At 48.8% G+C, this 27,086-nt stretch overlaps 1 protein-coding gene across 1 annotated transcript in view; it reads right to left on the bottom strand.

Annotated features, from left to right (window-relative positions):
* CD180 (CD180 molecule) overlaps positions 1-27,086 on the bottom strand; it is a 153,907-nt gene that overhangs the window by 104,291 nt on the left and 22,530 nt on the right. Inside the window, exon 2 of the mRNA XM_063913099.1 lies at positions 23,198-23,337. Within this exon, the coding sequence (XP_063769169.1) occupies positions 23,198-23,337 (140 nt within the window). The remainder of the gene's footprint in view (positions 1-23,197; positions 23,338-27,086) is intronic.

Here is a 27,086-nt window from a genome sequence, read left to right as displayed (position 1 = left end):
GCTGTATCTTGCAGCTCTGTGTCACTGCAAGTATCCATTCTATATCTGTGCTGCATTTTTGTGAGCAGTATATATAGTAGTACAGTGCAGCATTTTGGTGACCAACAGTATATAGTTGTAAAGTACAGTAGGCCATTGCTATTGATATAATAATATTACTGGCATATAATTCCACACATTAAAAAATGGAGAACAAAAATGTGGAGGGTGAAATAGGGAAAGATCAAGATCCACTTCCACCTAGTGCTGAAGCTGCTGCCACTAGTCATGGCAGAGATGATTCAATGCCATCAACGTCGTCTGCCAAGGCCGATGCTCAATGTCATAGTAAAGAGCATGTAAAATCCAAAAAACTAAAGTTCAGTAAAATGACCCAAAAATCTAAATTAAAAGCGTCTGAGGAGAAGCGTAAACTTGCCAATATGCCATTTACGATACGGAGTGGCAAGGAACGGCTGAGGCCCTGGCCTATGTTCATGGCTAGTGGTTCAGTTTCACATGAGGATGGAAGCACTCATCCTCCCGCTAGAAAACTGAAAAGAATTAAGATGACAAAAGCACAGCAAAGAACTGTGCGGTCTTCTAAATCACAAATCCCCAAGGAGAGTCTAATTGTGTCGGCGGTTGTGATGCCTGACCTTCCCAACACTGGATGGGAAGAGGTGGCGCCTACCACCATTTGCACCCCCCCTGCAAGTGCAGGAAGGAGCACCCATAGTCCAGTTCCTGATAGTCAAATTGAAGATGTCACTGTTGAAGTACTCCAGGATGAGGATATGGGTGTTGCTGTCGCTGAGGAGGAAATTGACAAGGAGGATTCTGATGGTGAGGTGGTTTGTTTAAGTCAGGCACCCAGGGAGACACCTGTTGTCCGTGGGATGAATATGTACATTGACATGCCTGGTCAAAATACAAAAAAAATCACCTCTTCGGTGTGGAATTATTTTAACAGAAATGCGGACAACAGGTGTCAAGCCATGTGTTACCTTTGTCAAGCTGTAATAAGTAGGGGTAAGGACGTTAACCACCTAGGAACATCCTCCCTTATACGTCACCTGGAGCGCATTCATCAGAAGTCATTGACAAGTTCAAAAACTTTGGGTGACAGCGGAAGCAGTCCACTGACAACTAAATCCCTTCCTCTTGTACCCAAGCTCCTGCAAACCACACCACCAACTCCCTCAGTGTCAATTTCCTCCTTAGACAGGAATGCCAATAGTCCTGCAGGCCATGTCACTGGCAAGTCTGACGAGTCCTCTCCTAACTGGGATTCCTCCGATGGATCCTTGAGTGTAACGCCTACTGCTGCTGGCGCTGCTGTTGTTGCTGCTGGGAGTCGATCGTCATCCCAGAGGGGAAGTCGGAAGACCACTTGTACTACTTCCAGTAAGCAATTGACTGTCCAACAGTCCTTTGCGAGGAAGATGAAATATCACAGCAGTCATCCTGTTGCAAAGCGGATAACTCAGGCCTTGGCAGCTGTGTTGGTGTTAGACGTGTGTCCGGTCTCCACCGTTAATTCACAGGGACTTAGAGAATTTCTTGAGGTAGCGTGTCCCCGGTACCAAATCCCATCTAGGTTCCATTTTGCTAGACAGGCGATACCGAGAATGTACACAGACATCAGAAAAAGAGTCACCAGTGTCCTAAAAAATGCAGTTGTACCCAATGTCCACTTAACCACGGACATGTGCACAAGTGGAGCAGGGCAGACTCAGGACTATATGACTGTGACAGCCCACTGGGTAGATGTATTGCCTCCCGCAGCAACAACAGTAGCAGCATCTCGCAAACGCCAACTCGTTCCTAGGCAGGCTACGCTTTGTATCACCGCTTTCAATAAGAGGCACACAGCTGACAACCTCTTACGGAAACTCAGGAACATCATCGCTGATTGGCTTACCCCAATTGAACTCTCCTGGGGATTTGTGACATCGGACAACGCCACCAATATTGTGGGTGCGTTACATGTGGGCAAATTCCAGCACGTCCCATGTTTTGCACATTCAATTAATTTGGTGGTGCAGAATTTTTTTTAAAAATGACAGGGGCGTGCAAGAGATGCTGTCGGTGGCGCGAAGAATTGCGGGCCACTTTCGGCATTCAGCCACCGCGTGCCGAAGACTGGAGCACCAGCAAACACTCCTGAACCTGCCCCTCCATCAGCTGAAGCAAGAGGTGGTAACGAGGTGGAATTCAACCCTCTATATGCTTCAGAGGATGGAGGAGCAGCAAAAGGCCATTCAAGCCTATACATCTGCCTATGATATAGGCAAAGGAGGGGGGAATGCACCTAACTCAAGCGCAGTGGAGTTGTGCAAGGTTCTGCAACCCTTTGAACTTGCCACATGTGAAGTCAGTTCAGACACTGCCAGCCTGAGTCAGGTCATTCCCCTCATCATGCTTTTGCAGAAGCAGCTGGAGAGATTGGAGGAGGAGCTAAGACGGAGCGATTCCGCTAGGCATGTGGGACTTGTGGATGGAGCCCTTAATTCGCTTAACCAGGATTCACGGGTGGTCAATCTGTTGAAATCAGAGCACTACATTTTGGCCACCGTGCTCGATCCTAGGTTTAAAGCCTACGTTGTATCTCTCTTTCCGGCAGACACAAGTCTGCAAAGGTTCAAAGACCTGCTGGTGAGAAAATTGTCAAGTCAAGCGGAACGTGACCCGTCAACAGCTCCTCCTTCACATTCTCCCGCAACTGAGGCTGCGAGGAAAAGGATAAGAATTCCGAGCCCATCCGCTGACAGTGATGCAGGGCAGTCAGGAGCGAGTGCTGACATCTGGTCCGGCCTGAAGGATCTGCCAACGATTACTGACATGTCGTCTACTGTCACTGCATATGATTTTGTCACCATTGAAAGAATCGTGGATGATTATATGAGTGACCGCATCCAAGTAGGCACGTCAGACAGTCCGTACGTATACTGGCAGGAAAAAATAAGAATTTACTCACCGGTAATTCTATTTCTCGTAGTCCGTAGTGGATGCTGGGAACTCCGTAAGGACCATGGGGAATAGCGGGCTCCGAAGGAGGCTGGGCACTCTAGAAAGATCTTAGACTACCTGGTGTGCACTGGCTCCTCCCACTATGACCCTCCTCCAAGCCTCAGTTAGGTACTGTGCCCGGACGAGCGTACACAATAAGGAAGGATTTTGAATCCCGGGTAAGACTCATACCAGCCACACCAATCACACCGTACAACTCGTGATATGAAACACAGTTAACAGTATGAAACAATAGAGCCTCTCAACAGATGGCTCAACAATAACCCGATTTAGTTAACCATAACTATGTACAAGTATTGCAGATAAACCGCACTTGGGATGGGCGCCCAGCATCCACTACGGACTACGAGAAATAGAATTACCGGTGAGTAAATTCTTATTTTCTCTAACGTCCTAGTGGATGCTGGGAACTCCGTAAGGACCATGGGGATTATACCAAAGCTCCCAAACGGGCGGGAGAGTGCGGATGACTCTGCAGCACTGAATGAGAGAACTCCAGGTCCTCCTCAGCCAGGGTATCAAATTTGTAGAATTTTTGCAAACGTGTTTGCCCCTGACCAAGTAGCTGCTCGGCAAAGTTGTAAAGCCGAGACCTCTCGGGCAGCCGCCCAAGATGAGCCCACCTTCCTTGTGGAATGGGCATTGACAGATTTTGGCTGTGGCAGGCCTGCCACAGTATGTGCAAGCTGAATTGTACTACAAATCCAACGAGCAATAGTCTGCTTAGAAGCAGGAGCACCCAGCTTGTTAGGTGCATATAGGATAAACAGCGAGTCAGATTTTCTGACTCTAGCCGTTCTGGAAACATATATTTTCAGTGCCCTGACAACGTCTAGCAACTTGGAGTCCTCCAAGTCCCTAGTAGCCTAGGCACCACAATAGGCTGGTTCAGGTGAAACGCTGACACCACCTTTGGGAGAAACTGGGGACGAGTCCTCAATTCTGCCCTATCCATATGGAAAATCAAATAAGGGCTTTTACAAGACAAAGCCGCCAACTTTGATACTCGCCTGGCAGAAGCCAAGGCCAATAACATAACCACCTTCCACGTGAGATATTTCAGATCCACGGTTTTTAGTGGTTCAAACCAATGTGATTTTAAGAAACTCAACACCACGTTGAGATCCCAAGGTGCCACAGGAGGCACAAACGGGGGCTGACTCTGCAGCACTCCTTTTATAAATGTCTGAACTTCAGGTACTGAAGCTAGTTCTTTTTGAAAGAAAATCGACAGAGCCGAGATCTGTACCTTAATGGAACCCAATTTAAGGCCCATAGTCACTCCTGCTTGCAGGAAATGCAGAAATCGACCTAGTTGAAATTCCTCTGTTGGGGCCCTTTCGGCCTCACACCATGCAACATATTTTCGCCATATGCGGTGATAATGAGTTGCTGTAACCTCTTTCCTGGCTTTAGTAAGCGTAGGAATGACTTCCTCCGGAATGCCCTTTTCCTTCAGGATCCGGCGTTCAACCGCCATGCCGACAAACGCAGCTGCGGTAAGTCTTGGAACAGACAGGGCCCCTGCTGCCGCAGGTCCTGTCTGAGTGGCAGAGGCCATGGGTCCTCTGATATAAATTCTTGAAGTTCTGGGTACCAAGCTCTTCTTGGCCATCCACGAGTATCGTTCTTACTCCTCGCCTTCTTATTATTCTCAGTACCTTTGGTATGAGAGGCAGAGGGGAGAACACATAAACCGACTGGTACACCCACGGTGTTACCAGAGCGTCCATAGCTATCGCCTGAGGGTCCCTTGACCCGGTGCAATATCTTTTATAGCTTTTTGTTGAGGCGGGACGCCATCATGTCCACCTGTGGCCTTTCCCAATGGTGTACAATCCTATTGGAAGACTTCTGGAGGAAGTCCCCATTCTCCCGGGTGGAGGTCGTGTCTGTTGAGAAGATCTGCTTCCCAGTTGTCCACTCCGGGAATGAACACTGCTGACAGTGCTAACACATGATTTTCCGCCTATCGGAGAATCCTTGTGGCTTCTGCCATCGCCATCCTGCTTCTTGTGCCGCCCTGTTGGTTTACATGGGCGACTGCCGTGATGTTGTCTGATTGGATCAGTACCGGCTGGTTTTGAAGCAGAGGCCTTGCCGGCCTCAGGGCATTGTAAATGGCCCTCAGGTCCAGAATATTTATGTGTAGGGAAATAACCTGACTTGACCAAAGTCCCTGGAAATTTCTTCCCTGTGTGACTGCCTCCCAGCCTCAAAGGCTGGAATCCATGGTCACTAGGACCTAGTCCTGTATGCCGAACCTGCGGCCCTCTTGAAGATGGGCACTCTGCAGCCACCACAGTAGAGATACCCTGGTCCTTGGAGACAGGGTTATCAGCCTATGCATCGGAAGATGCGATCCGGACCACTTGTCCAACAGGTCCCTCTGAAAAGTTCTTGTATGGAAGCTACCATTTTTCCCAGGACTCGCGTGCAATGATGCACCGCTACCTATTTTGGCTTCAGGAGGTCTCTGACTAGAGATGACAACTCCTTGGCTTTCTCCTCCGGGAGAAACACTATTTCTGGTTTATGTCCAGAACCATCCCCAGGAACAGTAGACGTGTCATAGGAACCAGCTGTGACTTTGGACTGTTTAGAATCCAACCATGCTGTTGTAGCACTTTCCAAAATAGTGCTACCCCGACTACCAACTGCTCCTTGGACTTCGCCCTTAAAACGAGATTGTCCAAGTACGGGATAATTACAACTCCCTTTTTTTTTTTGAAGGAGTATCAACATTTCGGCCATTACCTTGATAAAACACCCTCGGTGCCATGTACAGTCCAACGGCAGTGTCTGGACTTGGTAATGGTAATCCTGTACCACAAATCTGAGGTACTCCTGGCGAGGATGGTAAATGGGGACATGCAGGTAAGCATCCTTGATGTCCCAGGATACCATGTAATCCCCCTCGTCCAGGCTTGGAATAACCGCCCTGAGCGATTCCATCTTGAACTTGAATTTTTGTGTTCAAGGATTTTAAATATAAAATGGGTCACACCGAACCATGCGGTTTCGGTACCCCAACCCGTGTGGAATAGTAACCCCGTCCTTGTTGAAGTAGGGGCACCTTGAGTATTACCTGCTGGGAATACCGCTTATTAATTGCCTCTAGCACAGCCTCCCTGCCTGAGGGAGTTGTCAGCAAGGCATATTTTAGGAAACGGCTGGGGGGAGACATCTCGAATTCCAGCTTGTACCCCTGAAATACTACTTGAAAGAAACAGGGATCCACCTGTGAGCGAGCCCACTAATTGCTGAAATTTTTGAGACGGCCCCCCACCGTACCTGGCTACACCTGTGGAGCACCCGCGTCATGGTGTGGCCTCACAGGAGGCGGGGGAAGAATCTTGATTCTGGGAACAGGCTGACTGGTGCAGCTTTTTTCCCTCTACCCTTGTCTCTGTACAGAAAGGAAGCGCCATTTGACCCGCTTGCTTTTCTGAAGCCGAAAGGACTGTACCTTTGTCTGTGAGGAAACCTGAGGTAAAATTATTTCTTCCCAGCAGTTGCTGTGGATACGAGGTCCCAGAGACCATCCCCAAATAATTCCTCACCCTTATAAGGCTCTCTATGCGCTTTTTAAGTCAGCATCACCTGTCCAGTGACAGGTCTCTAATACCCTCCTGACAGAATGGACATTACATTTATTTTGGATGCCAGCCGGCAAAATATCCCTCTGTGCATCCCCCATATATAAGACGACGTCTTTAATATGTTTTTATGTTTGCCAACTAGTATCCCTGTTTGACAGGGTCACCGACCACGCTGCAGCAGCACTATCTGCAGGTCTCAGTCTAGTACCTGAGTGTGTAAATACAGACTTCAGGATAGCCTCCTGTTTTTTATCAACAGGTACCTATTAAAGTGGCCGTATCCTAAGACGGCAGTGCCACCTTTTTTGACAAACGTGTGAGCGCCTTATCCACCCTAGGGGATATCTCCCAGCGTAACTTATCCACCTGGCGGGAAAGGGTACGCCATCAGTAACTTTTATAAATTACCAGTTTCTTAACGGGGGAACCCACGCTTTCACACACTTCATTTATTCATCTGATGGGGGAACAAAACACTGCCTGTTTTTTCTCCCCAAACCTAAAACCCATTTTTAGAGGTGCTTGGGTTAAAGTCAGAAATGTATAACACATTTTTTATTGCCGGGATCACGTCACGGATGTTCCTAGTGGATTGTGTATATGTCTCCACCTTGTCGACACTGGAGTCAGACTCCGTGTCGACATCTGTGTCTGCCATCTGAGAGAGCGGGCGTTTTTGAGCCCCTGATGGCCTTTGAGACGCCTGGGCAGGCGCGGGCTGCGAAGCCGGCTGTCCCACAGCTGTTACGTCATCCACCCTTTTATGTAAGGAGTTGACACTGTCGGTTAATACCTTTCACCTATCCATTCACTCTGGTGTCGGCCCCACAGGGGGCGACATCACATATATCGGCCTCTGTTCTGTCACCATATAAGCCTCCTCATTCAACATGTCGACACAGCCGTACCGACACACCGCAGACACACAGGGAATGCTCTAAACGAGGATAGGACCCACAAAAGCCCTTTGGGGGGACAGAGTAAGAGTATGCCAGCACACACCAGAGCGCTATATATATACAGGGACTAACTGAGTTATGTCCCTAATAGCTTTTATATAATATACTGTATACAGTGCCAATTTTAATGCCCCCCCTCTCTTTTCCCTCTTACTGTGCAGGGAAGAGCCAGGGAGCTTCCCTCCAGCCGAGCTGTGAGGGAAAAATGGCGCCAGTGTGCTGAGGAGATAGGCTCCGCCCCTTTTTCGCGGCCTATTCTCCCGTTTTTTATGGAATTCTGGCAGGGGTATTTACCTCATATATAGCCCCTGGGGCCATATATTGAGGTATTTTAGCCAGCCAAGGTGTTTTTATTGCTGCCTCAGGGCGCCCCCCCCAGCGCCCTGCACCCTCAGTGACCGGAGTGTGAAGTGTGTGAGAGGAGCAATGGCGCACAGCTGCAGTGCTGTGCGCTACCTTGGTGAAGACAGAGTCTTCATGCCGCCGATTTTCCGGACCATCTTCTTGCTTCTGGCTCTGTAAGGGGGGGGACGGCGCGGCTCCGGGACCGAACATCAAGGCTGGGCCTGCGGTCGATCCCTCTGGAGCTAATGGTGTCCAGTAGCCTAAGAAGCCCAATCCGGCTGCAAGCAGGCGAGTTCGCTTCTTCTCCCCTTAGTCCCTCGCTGCAGTGAGCCTGTTGCCAGCAGGTCTCACTGAAAATAACAAATTCTAAGACTATAACTTTCTAAGAGCTCAGGAGAGCCCCTAGTGTGCATCCAACCTCGGCCGGGCACGAAATCTAACTGAGGCTTGGAGGAGGGTCATAGTGGGAGGAGCCAGTGCACACCAGGTAGTCTAAGATCTTTCTAGAGTGCCCAGCCTCCTTCGGAGCCCGCTATTCCCCATGGTCCTTACGGAGTTCCCAGCATCCACTAGGACGTTAGAGAAAGAGGCAATTTGGAGGCCCTTGCACAAACTGGCTTTATTTTACCTAAGTTGCCCCCCCTCCAGTGTGTACTCCGAAAGAGTGTTTAGTGCAGCCGTTCACCTCTTCAGCAATCGGCGTACAAGGTTACTTCCACAAAATGTGGAGAAGATGATGTACATCAAAATGAATTATAATCAATTCCTCCATGGAGACATTTACCAGCATTTGCCTCCAGAAAGTACACTGGGACCTGTGATGGTGGATTCCAATGGGGACAAATTAATACTCTGTGAGGAGGGGGATGTACACAGTGAAAGGGGTGAGGAATCGGAGGATGATGATGAGGTTGATATCTTGCCTCTGTAGAGCCAGTTTGAGCAAGGAGAGATTGATTGCTTCTTTTTTTGGTGGGGGCCCAAACCAACCAGTCATTTCAGCCACGGTCATGTGGCAGGCCCTGTGGCTGAAATTATGGGTTTGTTAAAGTGTGCATGTCCTGTTTATACAACATAAGGGTGGGTGGGAGGGCCCAAGGACAATTCCATCTTGCACCTCTTTTTTTATCTTTGCATCATGTGATGTTTGTGGCCAATTTTTATAAGTGCCATCATGTCTGACACTGCAGTGCCACTCCTAGATGGGCCAGGTGTTTGTGCCGCCCTCTTGGGTCGCTTAGCTTAGTCATCCAGCGACTTCGGTGCAAATTTTAGGACTAAAAATAATATCGTGAGGTGTGAGGTGTTCAGAATAGACTGGAAATTAGTGGAAAATAAGAATTTACTTACCGATAATTCTATTTCTCGTAGTCCGTAGTGGATGCTGGGGACTCCGTAAGGACCATGGGGAATAGCGGCTCCGCAGGAGACTGGGCACATCTAAAGAAAGCTTTAGGACTATCTGGTGTGCACTGGCTCCTCCCCCCATGACCCCACTCCAAGCCTCAGTTAGGATACTGTGCCCGGACGAGCGTACACAATAAGGAAGGATCTTGAATCCCGGGTAAGACTCATACCAGCCACACCAATCACACCGTACAACTTGTGATCTGAACCCAGTTAACAGCATGATAACAGAGGAGCCTCTAGAAAAGATGGCTCACTTCAGCAATAACCCAATTTTTTTGGTAACAATAACTATGTACCAGTATTGCAGACAATCCGCACTTGGGATGGGCGCCCAGCATCCACTACGGACTACGAGAAATAGAATTATCGGTAAGTAAATTCTTATTTTCTCTAACGTCCTAAGTGGATGCTGGGGACTCCGTAAGGACCATGGGGATTATACCAAAGCTCCCAAATGGGCAGGAGAGTGCGGATGACTCTGCAGCACCAAATGAGAGAACTCCAGGTCCTCCTCAGCCAGGGTATCAATTTTGTAGAATTTTACAAACGTATTTGCTCCTGACCAAGTAGCTGCTCGGCAAAGTTGTAAAGCCGAGACCCCTCGGGCAGCCGCCCAAGATGAGCCCACCTTCCTTGTGGAGTGGGCATTTACAGATTGTTGGCTGTGGCAGGCCTGCCACCGAATGTGCAAGCTGAATTGTACTACACATCCAACGAGCAATAGTCTGCTTAGAAGCAGGAGCACCCAGCTTGTTGGGTGCATACAGGATAACAGCGAGTCAGTTTTCCTGACTCCAGCCGTCCTGGAAACATATATTTTCAGGGCCCTGACAACGTCTAGCAACTTGGAGTCCTCCAAGTCCCTAGTAGCCGCAGGCACCACAATAGGTTGGTTCAGGTGAAACGCTGAAACCACCTTAGGGAGAAACTGAGGACGAGTCCTCAATTCCGCCCTGTCCAAATGGAAAATCAGATAAGGGCTTTTACAGGATAAAGCCGCCAATTCTGACACGCGCCTGGCCCAGGCCAGGGCCAACAGCATGACCACTTTCCATGTGAGATATTTTAACTCCACAGATTTAAGTGGTTCAAACCAATGTGACTTTTGGAACCCAAAAACTACATTGAGATCCCAAAGTGCCACTGAAGGCACAAAAGGAGGCTGTATATGCAGTACCCCTTTTTACAAACGTCTGAACTTCAGGGACTGAAGCTAGTTCTTTTTGGAAGAAAATTGACAGGGCCGAAATTTTAACCTTAATGGACCCCAATTTCAGGCCCATAGACACTCCTGTTTGCAGGAAATGTAGGAAACGACACAGTTGAATTTCCTCCGTCGGGCCTTACTGGCCTTGCACCACGCAACATATTTTCGCCAAATGCGGTGATAATGTTTTTCGGTTACATCCTTCCTGGCTTTGATCAGGATAGGGATGACTTCATCCGGAATGCCTTTTCAGGATCCGGCGTTCAACCGCCATGCCGTCAAACGCAGCCGTGGTAAGTCTTGGAACAGACAGGGTCCTTGCTGGAGCAAGTCCCTTCTTAGAGGTAGAGGCCACGGATCCTCCGTGAGCATCTCTTGAAGTTCCGGTTACCAAGTCCTTCTTGGCCAATCCGGAGCCACGAATATAGTGCTTACTCCTCTCCATCTTATCAATCTCAGTACCTTGGGTATGAGAGGCAGAGGAGGGAACACATACACTGACTGGTACACCCACGGTGTTACCAGAACGTCTACAGTTATTGCCTGAGGGTCCCTTGACCTGGCGCAATACTTGTCGAGTTTTTCCCAACGGTTTATAATCATGTGGAAGACTTCTGGGTGAAGTCCCCACTCTCCCGGGTGGAGGTCGTGCTGAGGAAGTCTGCTTCCCAGTTGTCCACTCCCGGAATGAATACTGCTGACAGTGCTATCACATGATTTTCCGCCCAGCGAAGAATCCTTGCAGCTTCTGCCATTGCCCTCCTGCTTCTTGTGCCACCCTGTCTGTTTACGTGGGTGACTGCTGTGATGTTGTCCGACTGGATCAACACCGGCTGACCTTGAAGCAGAGGACTTGCTAAGCTTAGAGCATTGTAAATGGCCCTTAGCTTCAGGATATTTATGTGAAGTGATGTCTCCAGACTTGACCATAAGCTCTGGATATTCCTTCCCTGTGTGACTGCTCCCCAGCCTCGCAGGCTGGCATCCGTGGTCACCAGGACCCAGTCCTGAATGCCGAATCTGCGGCCCTCTAGAAGATGAGCACTCTGCAACCACCACAGGAGGGACACCCTTGTCCTTGGTGACAGGGTTATCCGCTGATGCATCTGAAGATGCGACCCGGACCATTTGTCCAGCAGGTCCCACTGGAAAATTCTTGCGTGGAATCTGCCGAATGGGATTGCTTCTTAGGAAGCCACCATTTTACCCAGAACCCTTGTGCATTGATGCACTGAGACTTGGCTCGGTTTTAGGAGGTTCCTGACTAGCTCGGATAACTCCCTGGCTTTTTCCTCCGGGAGAAAAGCCTTTTTCTGGACTGTGTCCAGGATCATCCCTAGGAACAGAAGACAAGTCGTCGGAACCAGCTGCGATTTTGGAATATTGAGAATCCAATCGTGCTGCCGCAACCCTACCTGAAATAGTGCTACACCGACCTCCAACTGTTCCCTGGATCTTACCCTTATCAGGGAATCGTCCAAGTAAAGGATAACTAAAATTCCCTTCCTTCGAAGGAATATCATCATTTCGGCCATTACCTTGGTAAAGACCCGGGGTGCCGTGGACCATCCATACGGCAGCGTCTGAACTGATAGTGACAGTTCTGTACCATAAACCTGAGGTACCCTTGATGAGAAGGGTAAATTTTGACATGAAGGTAAGTATCCTTGATGTCCCGAGACATCATGTAGTCCCCTTCTTCCAGGTTCGCAATCACTGCTCTGAGTGACTCAATCTTGAATTTGAACCTCTGTATGTAAGTGTTCAAAGATTTTAGATTTAGAATCGGTCTCACCGAGCCGTCCGGCTTCGGTACCACAACAGTGTGGAATAATACCCCGTTCCCTGTTGCAGGAGGGGTACCTTGTTATCACCTGCTGGGAATACAGCTTGTGAATGGCTTCCAAAACAGTCTCCCTGTCAGAAGGAAACATCGGTAAAGCCGACTTTAGGAAACGGCGAGGGGGAGACGTCTCGAATTCTAATTTGTACCCCTGAGATATCACCTGAAGGATCCAGGGGTCTACTTGCGAGTGAGCCCACTGCGCGCTGAAATTCATTGAGACGGGCCCCCCACCGTGCCTGATTCTGCTTGTAAAGCCCCAGCGTCATACTGAGGGCTTGGCAGAGGCAGGAGAGGGTTTCTGTTCCTGGGAACTGGCTGATTTCTGCAGCCTTTTTCCTCTCCCTCTGTCACGGGGCAGAAATGAGGAATCTTTTGCCCGCTTGTCCACGAAAAGACTGCGCCTGATAATACGGCGTCTTCTCATGTTGAGAGGCGACCTGGGGTACAAACGTGGATTTCCCAGCTGTTGCCGTGGCCACCAGGTCTGAAAGACCGACCCCAAATAACTCCTCCCTTTAATAAGGCAATACTTCCAAATGCCGTTTGGAATACGCATCACCTGACCACTGACGTGTCCATAACCCTCTACTGGTAGAAATGGACAACGCACTTTGACTTGATGCCAGTCGGCAAATATTCCGCTGTGCATCACGCATATATAGAAATGCATCTTTTAAATGCTCTATAGGCAATAATATACTGTCCCTATCTAGGGTATCAATATTTTCAGTCAGGGAATCCGACCACGCCAACCCAGCACTGCACATCCAGGCTGAGGCGATTGCTGGTCGCAGTATAACACCAGTATGTGTGTAAATACATTTTAGGATACCCTCCTGCTTTCTATCAGCAGGATCCTTAAGGGCGGCCATCTCAGGAGAGGGTAGAGCCCTTACAAGCGTGTGAGCGCTTTATCCACCCTAGGGGGTGTTTCCCAACGCACCCTAACCTCTGGCGGGAAAGGATATAATGCCAATCACATTTTAGAAATTATCAGTTGTTATCGGGGGAAAACCACGCATCATCACACACCTCATTTAATTTCTCAGATTCAGGAAAACTACAGGTAGTTTTTCCTCACCGAACATAATACCCCTTTTTGGTGGTACTCGTATTATCAGAAATGTGTAAAAACATTTTTCATTGTCTCAATCATGTAACGTGTGGCCCTACTGGAAGTCACATTTGTCTCTTCACCGTCGACACTGGAGTCAGTATCCGTGTCGGCGTCTATATCTGCCATCTGAGGTAACGGGCGCTTTAGAGCCCCTGACGGCCTATGAGACGTCTGGACAGGCACAAGCTGAGTAGCCGGCTGTCTCATGTCAACCACTGTCTTTTATACAGAGCTGACACTGTCACGTAATTCCTTCCAACAGTTCATCCACTCAGGTGTCGACCCCCTAGGGGGTGACATCACTATTACAGGCAATCTGCTCCGTCTCCACATCATTTTTCTCCTCATACATGTCGACACAAATGTACCGACATACAGCACACACACAGGGAATGCTCTGATAGAGGACAGGACCCCACTAGCCCTTTGGGGAGACAGAGGGAGAGTTTGCCAGCACACACCAGAGCGCTATATATATATACAGGGATAACCTTATAAAAGTGTTTTTCCCCTTATAGCTGCTGTATCTTTAATACTGCGCGTAATTAGTGCCCCCCCTCTCTTTTTTAACCCTTTCTGTAGTGTAGTGACTGCAGGGGAGAGACAGGGAGCTTCCCTCCAACGGAGTTGTGAGGGAAAATGGCGCCAGTGTGCTGAGGAGATAGGCTCCGCCCCCTTATCGGCGGCCTTATCTCCCGTTTTTTTATGTATTTTGGCAGGGGTTAAATGCATCCATATAGCCCAGGAGCTATATGTGATGCATTTTTTGCCATCCAAGGTGTTTATTATTGCGTCTCAGGGCGCCCCCCCCCAGCGCCCTGCACCCTCAGTGACCGGAGTGTGAAGTGTGCTGAGAGCAATGGCGCACAGCTGCAGTGCTGTGCGCTACCTTGTTGAAGACAGGACGTCTTCTGCCGCCGATTTTCCGGACCTCTTCTGCCTTCTGGCTCTGTAAGGGGGCCGGCGGCGCGGCTCTGGGACCCATCCAGGCTGGACCTGTGATCGTCCCTCTGGAGCTAATGTCCAGTAGCCTAAGAAGCCCAATCCACTCTGCACGCAGGTGAGTTCGCTTCTTCTCCCCTTAGTCCCTCGATGCAGTGAGCCTGTTGCCAGCAGGTCTCACTGAAAATAAAAAACCTAAACTAAAACTTTCACTAAGAAGCTCAGGAGAGCCCCTAGTGTGCACCCTTCTCGTTCGGGCACAAAGATCTAACTGAGGCTTGGAGGGGGGTCATAGGGGGAGGAGCCAGTGCACACCAGATAGTCCTAAAGCTTTCTTTAGATGTGCCCAGTCTCCTGCGGAGCCGCTATTCCCCATGGTCCTTACGGAGTCCCCAGCATCCACTTAGGACGTTAGAGAAATTATGGGTATTGAGGTTAATAATACCATAGGATCAAAATTACCCCCAAATTCTATGATTTAAGCTGTTTTTGAAAAAAAAAAACACCCAAATCCAAAACACACCCGAATCTGACAAAAAAAGTTCAGGGAGGTTTTGCCAAAACGCGTCTGAATCCAAAACACGGCCGCGGAACCGAATCCAAAACCAAAACACAAAACCCGAAAAATTTCCGTTGCACATCTCTAGTTACTAAGCAACAGAGCAGCGGGACAAACACATGGCAGTTTATAGCACATCTAAGAAACACTGCCACACAGCAGTGGCAGAGATGAAGAGTGGTGCAAGAAGGAATTTTCCTTGAATAAAGTCGCAGTAGGGTACAGCGTACTGGGGTGCACTGCGCAGAATAGCACAAACAAATTATACAGCAATATATTTTTTTTTCAACTGGCAGTTTGGCTCATACTGTGTAGAGTCAGACTGCTTTTATGCATGTGCACTGGGGTGCTACAGCGTACTGGGGTGTAGTGCACAGTACAAACAAATAAATATAACAATTTTTATTTTATTTAACTTTTTAATTTTTTCTTTTTTTGCTGACACATATGGAGTCACACTGTGTGAATGCAGTAGGTGGAGCATACTGAGTCAGTCTAGCACCACTGTGATGGAATTAGACCAATGGTTCTTAAACTGTATGATGTGACACCATGGCCTCAGGGCACTTGCAGTGGTGCCTTGGATTTGTGGTTCAGGACCAATTCATATTATTTATGGTCAATGTAATAGGCAAAACCAGTGCTGGTGGCTGCCAGTAACAAAATATGTGGACAAACAGAAGCAAATCTTGTACCCTCACCACGCAATTGAAGCTAAAGCCCCGTACACACTAGACGAGAAAGTAAAAGAGATTGCTCAGAAGGGCCATTCTGAGCTATATCTTTTACTATATCGTCTAATGTGTACACTCAACATCATTAACGATGTGCGTTCCCACGCATCATTATCGACTCCTCCCTACTGCTCCCCTCGTCACTCCCTTCCCGCTGGCATCAGCAAGTGTGTATGCACTTGCCGATGCCAGCACCCGCAGGGTCTCCAACGCAGCCAGTATCACTGGGTAGACACATCGTCTAGTGTGTCCCCGGCTTAAGGATGATATACAAACACAATTTACTTAATTTCATATTTATTTATATAGATCTGTGCCGTGAAAAAAAAATCTGATACTCTAGAGCGCCGTGATTCAAAAAACTTTTGGGAACCACTGAATTAGACACAGCACAACAAAGCCACTAAGAATGGACAAAGTGACAGCAGCACAGCCCTTTATATGGACACAGTGACAGCAGCACAGCCCTTTAGATGGACACAGTGACAGCAGCACAGCCCTTTAGATGGACACAGTGACAGCAGCACAGCCCTTTAGATGGACACAGTGACAGCAGCACAGCCCTTTAGATGGACACAGTGACAGCTGCACAGCCTCTGAAGGTGGATACACACTAGGCGACGTGCAATATGAGCAACGTCGCCTAGTGTTTCCCAATCCCAGGCCAGGTGGTCGGCAGCAGTGCATACACACTGAGTAATATGACGACCATATCGCTCAGTGATGTCACGCCGCGGCCAGGCCATGCAGGCAGCTCTTGGCCGACAGTCGAAATTGAGCTGCATGCATGGCCGACGGTGAGGGTCGTTAAGGCATACAGCAACGTGACTGGAGTAAAATGTCGCTGTGTACCGGCTGCGGCTACTTATATGGAATCTAAAACCCTCAAGAATCCGACGCTGGGATGATGATGATTGGGCAGTAACACCCGATCATGGATTCCATAAATTCTAAGTGGTTCGGATTACAGGAAATCTGAACCGCACATCTCTACTGATTATGTCACCAATTTTGTTTCCAAAGCTTAAAAATATTCACAGATGACAATTTTTTTTTTTTTTAAATCTTAAAAGATAGAATGTAACTCAATTTGTATGAATTGCATGGCTAGTGTGTTCCACTAGATGAATGGAAGCAATATGGGCCTGATTCAAAGTTGGATGTATTCATGTCCGAATTTGTGTCCAGCTGTGGCAGCCTGACAATGAATACTGCTAATTCACATTGCAGTGCCCACTGTGTCTTTACATATGTGCCGCAGCTATCCTCATTAGTACACACAATGGGTGCAAAAGACCCATGAGAAACAGACATCCCAGCTGCGTCTGGACCCCTCATACTAACACAGGATTTTGGCAACATGACATTCCCATGGTATGCAGCCGTTACATGCGTCCTAATACTTGCCGGCCAGTTGACACCCAGAAATGCTTATTTGATAGGGGCTGAGCCAGAACTTTGTGGGCCCCATAGCGACATTTTGAAGGGGACCCTGTCCCAATCCTTGTAGAGAGACAACTTTCCAAAGCAGTTGTTAATTTTATGACCCATACTAGTGCCCTAGTTTATTTTATGAACCATAGTAGTGCCCTAGTTCACATTATGTGACATTGTAGGTCTGCCAGTTCATATTATGCAGCACAATACCCCCAATTTACATTATAACATACAGTGTCCCCAGTTCATATTGTGCCACATTACAGTGCCCCCGTTCATATTATGCCACACTATAGTACCTCCACTTTTTGTTATGCCACTTTACAGTGCTCCAATTTATATTATGGAACATTATAAAGACCTTCTAGTTAATTTTATACCAAATTACAATGAGCAGGACCAGTGGTGTAACTGGATATGTTGTAGGCCCCAAAGTAAAAGTTTGTATGTATAACCCAGTGGTGAAAAATGTATATAACACATATAACTGTGACAGGGAAGGTGGCCCCTCTCAGGTCTGGGCCTCATAGCAGCTGCATTCCCTGCACCTATGGTAGCTACGTCCTTGCTATTTGACATTCGACTTGGTCTGCTCAAGATGCTACACAGAACCAGCTACTTCCTAATTAGGACGCATTGTGCCCAGCAGGTTTTATTATATTTTCATATTGCCAAAATCACGCTGGTTCCAGACAATCGAGGTATTCAGACTTGAACAGTCTTTTGAGGAAAAATGCAAATGGACAATTTTCAGCAGCCTGCGCATACGCGAACTTTCACATGTTACGCCAGGTAGCCCCTTATACACGTTACGCCAGGTAGCCCCTTGCACACGTTATGTCAGGCAACCCCTTAAACATGTTACGCCAAGTAGCCCTTACACACATTATGCCAAGTAGCCCTTACACACATTACGCCAGGTAGAGCCCCTCTAGAGAGAGTGTGAAAGTTGGATGCGTGTGTGCGTGTATGTGTATTTCCCTCACCAGCTCTCTGGTCCAGCCGCAGCATAGCGTTCAGGTCCTTTGTGCTGCTCCCCCTGGTCAGGGCGAGAACACCCGCCCTAGACCAGCTGGTTCAGGGTCGGTGTGGCAGCTGCTGGCTGCGAGGGTCCAAACCACAGCGGTGGAGGAAGATAGACCGGAGCAGGGGGCATGCCTGTGGAATCCCCCAACGAGAGAAGGAGGGGGCGAAGCTGTGGGTGCTTCTCCTGGTTCTTACAGTGACGAGATTAGTGCCGGTCGGGTCCCGCTGGCTATCTCGGGTGGGTTGGAGTCTTGGAGCTCGACCAAGTAAGGAGGAGGATTCCCTGGGCTTTTCTTTAATTCGGGACCAGCAGTGAGCGAGGTTCACTCAAGACTGGGCCGGAGGCCATGGAGCGATGTGAGAAGTGTGAGGATGGAAGGTAGAGCCTCTTAAATTGTGCCAGTTAGAGCCTCTTATACACGTTGCGCCAGGTAGAGCTCATTATACACGTTATGCCAGGTAGCCCCTTACACACATTACGCCAGGTAGCCCCTTATACACATTACGCCAGGTAGAGTCACTGTAGAGAGAGTATGAAAGTTAAATGCATCTGTTTGTTTCACTCACCAGCTCTCTGGTCCGGCTGCAGCATAGCCTTCAGATCCTTTGTGCTGCTTCCCTTGGGCAGGCTGGGAACCCCCTCCCAGGACTAGCTGGTTCAGAGCTGGTGTGGCAGCTGCTGGCTGCGATGTTCCGAACCGTGGTGGTGGAGGAAGATAGGCCGGAGCAAGGAGCTTGCATGTGGAATCCCCCCAGTGGGTGCGAGGAGGCACCAGAGCTGTGGGTGCTTCTCCCAGTTCCTGCAGGGAAAAGGTTGGTGCCAGTTGGGTCCCGTTGGCTGCCTCGGGTGGGTTAGAGTCTGTGGGGGTCTGAGCCGGGACCTCAGCTTGGGGATCGGCCGAGGAGGGGGGTGGATTACCTGGGCTCTTCTTTAATTTGGGAACGGCGGCGGGGTTCACTCAAGACTGGGTCTGGAGGCTGGTACCACCTGTGCAGCCATGGAGACTGGGGATGCAGGTGCCCTCACCCCTAGTGTCAGGTTGGTGCGGGCAGGAGGAGAGGGAGAGCCGCTCAGTCAGAGGCACTTCAAGTCAGTAACGGTCAGCGGGAGGCGGACAGAGGCATGGCACTGGTTTGTGACTGTTGCCACGCTCTCAGGCCACAGTGCCCCGGGCAGCCACCCTAGTAGCTGGCACCAAGAACCATCACTGATATATATTAGAGATGTGCGCCAGAATATTTTTTTTATGAATTCGGATTTAGCTTTGATTCGTCATCTGGATTTGGATTTGCCAAACCGCCGTGACTGGTTTTGGTTTTGAATTTTTTTGAAAAATTTTAGAAAAAAGCTAAAAAATCACTTAATTTTGCCCTTTTTTGTTCCATAAATTCTTATTACCTCAATAACATTAATTTCCAGTCAATTTTTACCACCTAACTGCTCTTGTTTTCACCATTATTGGGCAAAGGTTGCAGCAACATGGTTGGTTACTAAGTGACAGAGCAGCAGCAGAAACACGTGGCAGTTTATAGCACATCTGTGAAACATTGCCACACAGCAGTGGCAGAAATTAAAGTTGGTGAAATATGGAATTGCGAATGAGTATTGTGTGTGGAGCCGCACTAGTCAAATAATTTTGTTAAAGTACCACATTAGGAAATGAAATGAAAAAAACCAATGTATATACAGTTATCAAGTAAATCTTAAACTGCTAATGATTGGCGGTGCTCCCAGGAATTTTGTAGGTTATACTACAATTGGAAAAAGCAAGAGAAAAAGACAAAAAACCCTTTTTTTGGGAGCACTCATAAAGGGTTTTTTGTCTTTTTCTCTTGCTTTTTCCGAAATATGGAATTGTCCTTGGGACCTCCCTCCCACTCTTTTGTTGGATATTAAAAAGGCCATGCACACTTTAAGAAACCAAGAACTTCCACAGGGACTGACACTTTTGTGGCTGTGAATAGTGTGGGAGGACCTAAACTACTCAGAACATACCCCTGAAATCACACACAATCTGTATGTGAAGTACTATCAGGAGTACTTAAATTGAGAATAAAAGATTAGGACAAGTATTGAGAAACTCAATAATAATTTAATATTGTAAATAAAATCACAACCTAGGACACACTTGACTTGACACACACAGTTGAGTGTTTTATTCACAGTATTTTCAGTCTTTTCATATTCTTTAATATTGCTGATCTTTGCTACCTATCTCTGGAGTAAATCCAGAATTTTAATATGGAATAATAAAAGCTATATTTTAACATTAATTATTGTGTTTTCTTTGTGCATCAAATTCAGACACTTTCTCTTCTTTTTTTTGCCTCACAAATGGAGCAGATGCCTACACAAACATTGTCAGGATTTGGGTAAAAATAATCCCACACCCAAGAGGAGGTTTTTTTTAATCTTATGTCCAGGCATCACAATCAGGGGCGGCAGAACGTTTTTAGGTTGAAGGGGGGAGGGGGGGGGGGGGGGGGGGACATATAATTTCAGTTTGGTGCCCCTAGCTTCCCAGCACACTGCAACAGTGGTGACATGCTAATCATATGTGTGGGTACATCATTACTGTATAATTAGCATTACCTGCAGCATGGTGACCACATGATGGGTTCAGCAGGTATATGACAGTTTTGGTGGCAAATTCAAAGCCAACCTCCACTCCAAACATCAGGCAGAGCACCACCAGCAGCAGGTTCTTGCCCAGGCTATCCAGGCGGGCAGCGTCTGCCGGAAGGTCCCTGTTCCCTGACTTTCCCCGGCGATCTTACGCAGAAAAAAACCCGAGCTCCAGTCGTGACACCAGCAGCAGGACCAGGCTTTCACTAAGCTGCTCTTCTGTGGACAGGAAGAATGCGCACTGCTGGCCTGGGGTCCAGCCCTCCATGCAACCAGTCGGAGTAGTAGGACATGATTTTCTTCTCGGTCAGCAGCAAGCTGCCCCCCCCCCCCGCTGCCTCCTTCCTGTCAGAACATGATTAAATTCAGGGCCCATGTGTCTAAGTCAGTCGCCGGGAGCAGGGGCATAAGTTTATGCCTGGAGGCAAAATAGTCAGTGGTGCCCCCTCCCCATCAGTGGCTCCAGCTGACACATGTGCCTAACCCTAACCTTCCCTTCATGCAGCCTAACCCTACCACCCTTCCCTTCGGCCGTGGGATCCTATAAGCTGGGATGTTAATGGGAAGCAATCAGTTTGCCGGCTGTTGGGATCCCGACGCTGGAATTCCGACAGCCAACAGCTGGAATACCGGCTCACAGGGGCTATACCCACTCGTGGGTGTCCACGACACTCATAGAGTAGGAATAGAACCTGTGGCAAGCGCAGCGAGCCACCAAGCCCGCAAGGGGCTTCATAGCGCTCGCCCCCTGCCGGCATTCTGACGGGCAGGATGCCGCTGTCGGGATATTGACAGCCGGCATCCCGCCTGCTGGTAATACATATGTATTCCATGTCAATTACATCCCATATCTATATATATTCATATATTAATAAATTAAAACAATGCTTACCTGGCATTCTTAAGTGGTGTTGAACGTGGTTGGTCGTCCATTCCGTCATGCATCTTCTGATCGGCAGCCAGCAAAGCCATTTTGTGAGGCAGCAGAGGCACACATGGATAAAGGGGCAAAGGCACACAGGGGACAGACGTATAGGGAGGGTGCAGGGGCACAGATGAGGAGAGGCACACATAAGAGGGTGAGGCAGAGGCACAGATATGAAGGGGGGGCAGATTCATGGATATGGGGAGGGGGCAAAGGAAAGATGGGAAAGGGCAAAAGCACATATAAAGAGAGGGCATAGGCACAGATATGGGGCAGGGGCACACAGACAGGGATTGGCCAGAGGAACAGAAGTGAGAGAGGGCAGAGGTACAGATACGGGGAAGGGACAGAGGCAGGAATGGTAAGGAGGACAGTGACAGAGTCTGTATAGCAGAGAAGGGATGGAGAACCTGTGTGCTCTACAGTGCTGTCCCACTCACAATGGCATTTACTGTGTATCTGCAGTGCACTGTGCAGTGCATCAGAGGAGCTGCACATTATGCCTGGGAAATGGGAGCAGGGGGTAGGAGTGAAGGAGAGCAGGGGGCGGGCCGGGCAACTGAGACAGAGCTGAAGGGATCCGTTTTGATTCCTGAGAGTGGGTGGGGACCTGCAATGTGAGAGAGGAGGAAAACACTACTAACTTCATATAGTAAGTGCCAGTGGTGACCTGCTTGTGATCTGTAGATGCAGGTCACCATCCTATACAGTGTGACTGCAGCTCACGATTGCGGGCGGGGGCCGCGACTAAGGGGGCGGGGCCTATGAACATTGCTCGCAAGCCTGTCTGTCACTGACTCTACACATACACTACATACAGTGACAGTGAGAAAGAGTGAGGGAGCATGCAGTGCTGCTCTGCTAACTACAGATGCTGGCACATTGTGGGACTTCACATGTACAGTGTGTATGGCCAGCCCTGGGGCATATTCCCTTGCCTCTTTGTATAACCCGCACCTGGCTGTGTCTGCACCCCTGACAGCTGGAGACTCTATTGCCTCCGTGTCCGGATTTCCGCCACTAGGCGGGAGGGGGCGGAGTACATGGTGGATGGAGGAGGCTAAGGTGATGTCATGTGTCCAGCGCTCCCACTGCCGATGTGAGGCTGTGAGCGGGGGACAGAAAGGCTAATACACAGGGTTATAAGCAGGGGCAGAGTTACTGCCGCAGCATAGGGGAGGACGGGGTGTGCATGTTATGGCTGGGCAGGCATTCAGTGCGGCTGCGGTACTCTACTTCACCTAGCCGCTCCTCTGCCTCAGTATTATCGGCGCCTCTCTAATCTTTGGGGGGAGCGAGCAGCCCCCTTGACCCCCCCCCCCACCCCCTCATTACGACGCCTCTGATCACAATGGCATTCTTTATATCACGGGCAAGAACATCAGTCACTGGTGGCTGATTTACACATCATCATCCACATCCTCAGTGTCAGATAGTAGTACACACATACTGTATCCCCCTCAACCTGTTCCACTTTCACACACGAATCCACAAATTCTATTATGCCTTTATCATCACCATCTTTACTTGTACTGCTCCCCTCGTGTGCAGATGGTACAGAAATGGTGGAAGGAGGTGAAAGAGGCTTCTCTATGAGGACAGTGTGAGAAATGTCAGACTCACACATAGCTAATATGGACACCCCTAAACGTTACTCGGGAATGTTAGATGGTTCTGAACATACAGTTTGTTCTACTGCCTTAAGGGTCATACACACTAGAAGATATTTGCTGCAGATATGAACGATAACGATGATTGTGAACGATATATCTTTCACATCGTCTAGTGTGTATGGCCCTACCAATCAACGATGGAGGTCGGCGGTTGGCTGTTCTGCATGCTCAATGTGAGCAATGTCACTTGTGACATCACTCATCACGGCATGTGTGTACGGAGCCGTGATGAGCGATGTACACGATGTGACATTGCTCACCTCTCCGGCAGCGGCTCCCTCCCCGTAGATATAGACAGATATAGATATACACTAGATAGACAGATATAGACAGGGGCATAGAGAGCCAAGCCGGACCCTGGTAAAGGGGGGTCATTGCTTAATAAAGTGGGCGTGACTATATCCTTTAATATAGAAATATTTTAATCATAAAATAATTGCGGGGCCACTTCAAGCAATCCACAAGGGGGGGCACCATTTTAACACAGTGGGGCAGGGGTATGTGCGGGGGAGTACACCCGCTTCTTACTAAACTTGGTCTGGAAGCGGGTCCCTCCTCCCCGGCAAGCGCCATCTTACAAGTGATATTTGGGAAGATGTCGCTGGCACTGGAGAGCAAAGACTCTGGCACAGTGCCAGGGTCTTTGCTTTCTATGTTTGTCATCATACTCCCGTAGATATCACCAGGAAGATGGCCCAGCCGCCGGGCCACAGCAAGGTATACTCGGGGGACGGGGACGACGGGGGGGGGGGGGACGACACCTTTAGCAGCCCAGGCCTAGGTCATTTTTACCTGCCCCCCCTCTCTGCTACCTGCCCCCCCTCTTTGCGCCATTGGATATAGATAGTGACAGATATACAATAGATAGATAGATACATAGCTAGAGATAGATAGATGTGTGCCATGAGATTTACATTTTGTTAACTTTGAATTACATATGGCTTTCTCCTCGGTGGTGCCAGTTTTGGTGACAGGCTCCTCACACTGCAGCTGCAGACAGCTCTTGTCCATCCCTCCTGCCAGCATTCACTGCAGCCGGGCCAACAGAGAGAGAGAAAGACAGCTGCAGCGGCACCGACATACAGTAGGGCCAATTACGCTGCCTTAGCTCCCGAGTCCCCCTACCTCCCCCGTAGCTGAGTCTGCTCCTCTCTTCCAGCTCCAGGTTAGTTATGGCCCACAGCACAATAGCCGGCAGCATAGTCAGTGTGACTCATAAATGCTGCTGGCTGTGGGCCCCTTGATTACGGCAGACTGCAGTGGTCCCTGGTGCAATGCACTGGCTGCACCGTCGCTAGTTCCACCACTGTCCCACAGTGCTCTTGCATGCCAGGTGGCGCTGTGTTGAAAAATGATCACCGGCAAAATAGGTAGGTTAATATTTCTTTCTACATCTAGTGTTGCAGAGATCACAGTGAGGACACTCACATGGTCATAGTGGGGTTTCAGCTGAAAGATGCTTTGAGTAGCCTTCCATTTGCTTAACAAACATATTACTGGATTGCTCTTCCTATAATAGTTCTGTAAGACAATCGAGCCATAAAAAATTATAAAGTTCTTGTACTGTATTTGCACAGGATTAAAAAAACAACAACAAAAAACGTTAACAATACTGACACTGGGGGTAATTCAGTTGTGGAGTCAAACCAAAAAGCAAGCAACTGTGCAACCCATGTTGCACTGCAGTTTGGCCAGATGTAATATGCAGAGAGAGTTAGATTTGGGTGGAGTGTGTCCAAACTGAAATCTAAATTGCAGTGTAAAAATAAATGTAACCCTGATTTAGGGTTTAAACAACACTTATACTGAGGTAGTTATAATATGGTGACTAAAATGGAGTATAAGCATATATATTATTCATATAAAAGTTAATGGATGTTGTAATACTGTATGCATGTTTTGAGGTAAATAATACAGTTCACATATATGTAATTGTATGTACATTGATGTAAATGTAGTGGTGAATACAATTAAGGCTTATTTTATGGTTTCACAGTGTATCTAAAGGGTTAATGTCCTTGTGCTCATAACTGTCAATCACCTAGTGGGGTGATTGCCAGTGGGCGGGGCATCACCTCAGAGTGGGTCATGTGACTACTAGAGAGGGGTGGAGAGGTGCTGTGAGTATAGCTGAGGGAGAGACTGCATATCCCTTGGTGAGAGGACATAGTTTTTTGCTGCTCCGGCCGTCGCCCGCATTAGAGCTGAGCGGTATACATTGCGGCGGCCGGAGGGGGCTTAGTGTGTGTAGCCAGAACAGGGCTTCCTTACTGTAAAGGTGGTGACAGCAGCATTGAGACTCAGCACTGTTCATAGAACCCGGCATTAGCGCTAGTCAACTCACCCAGCAGTATTGGAAGGGCGCATCTATGACAGGGAGACAGAGAGGGTTCCTTCCTACCTATTACCGGCACAAACTCTGACAGCCACAACAAACAGGCCAGGATCAGCAGCAGAGGCTCCATTCTGTGTGGCTGTAAGTGTAAGGGAGGAGTCGGGGGAGCATCCTGCAGCAGCATTACTAGATCGTAGAAGTGTGAGTGCATAATCCAGCCATTTATATTACCCCTACACTAAGCACAGCAAGCCATAGGTGACTATGGTACATAGTCAATTTCATATTGGGACTAAGGACTCCAGGGCTAGGCCGCAATAATGGCTATTAAGCAGGAGGATAGAAATGGGTCACAGTAGTCAGAGTGACCTATAATTACAGTTCCATGTATGGCTTAATCATAGTGCTAAGGAGAAGGTAGAAAGCACTGGGTATATATATGTAACAGGAGGAGTGGAGTGAAACTTGAACTGTTTAACGCTTCATAAATAGTTTTCTCTGACGTCCTAGTGGATGCTGGGAACTCCGTAAGGACCATGGGGAATAGCGGCTCCGCAGGGGACTGGGCACAAAAGTAAAGCTTTAGGACTACCTGGTGTGCACTGGCTCCTCCCTCTATGACCCTCCTCCAAGCCTCAGTTAGATTTTTGTGCCCGGCCGAGAAGGGTGCATTCTAGGAGGCTCTCCTGAGTTTCTTAGTAAAAGTTTAGTTTTAGTTTTTTTATTTTCAGTGAGACCTGCTGGCAACAGGCTCACTGCATCGAGGGACTAAGGGGAGAAGAAGCGAACCTGCCTGCTTGCAGCCAGCTTGGGCTTCTTGGCTACTGGACACCATTAGCTCCAGAGGGACCGAACACAGGCCCAGCCTCGGAGTCCGGTCCCAGAGCCGCGCCGCCGGCCCCCTTACAGAGCCAGAAGCAAGAAGAGGTCCGGAAAATCGGCGGCAGAAGACATCAGTCTTCACCAAGGTAGCGCACAGCACTGCAGCTGTGCGCCATTGCTCCTCAGGCACACTTCACACTCCGGTCACTGAGGGTGCAGGGCGCTGGGGGGGGGCGCCCTGAGCAGCAATAGAAACACCTTGGCTGGCGAAAATACATCACATATAACCCCCAGGGCTATATGGATGTATTTTAACCCCTGCCAGAATACAGCAAAAAGCGGGAGAAAAGTCAGCCGAGAAGGGGGCGGAGCCTATCTCCTCAGCACACGGGCGCCATTTTCCCTCACAGCTTCGCTGGAAGGACGTCTCCCTGACTCTCCCCTGCAGTCCTGCACTACAGAAAAGGGTAAAACAAGAGAGGGGGGCACTAATTAGGCGCAGTATAAAT

This window comes from Pseudophryne corroboree, chromosome 1 (assembly GCF_028390025.1).
Source record: "Pseudophryne corroboree isolate aPseCor3 chromosome 1, aPseCor3.hap2, whole genome shotgun sequence".
Lineage (NCBI taxonomy): Eukaryota > Metazoa > Chordata > Amphibia > Anura > Myobatrachidae > Pseudophryne > Pseudophryne corroboree.
Note: the sequence above shows the minus strand (reverse complement) of the source record. Positions and strands in the feature narration are given on the sequence as shown.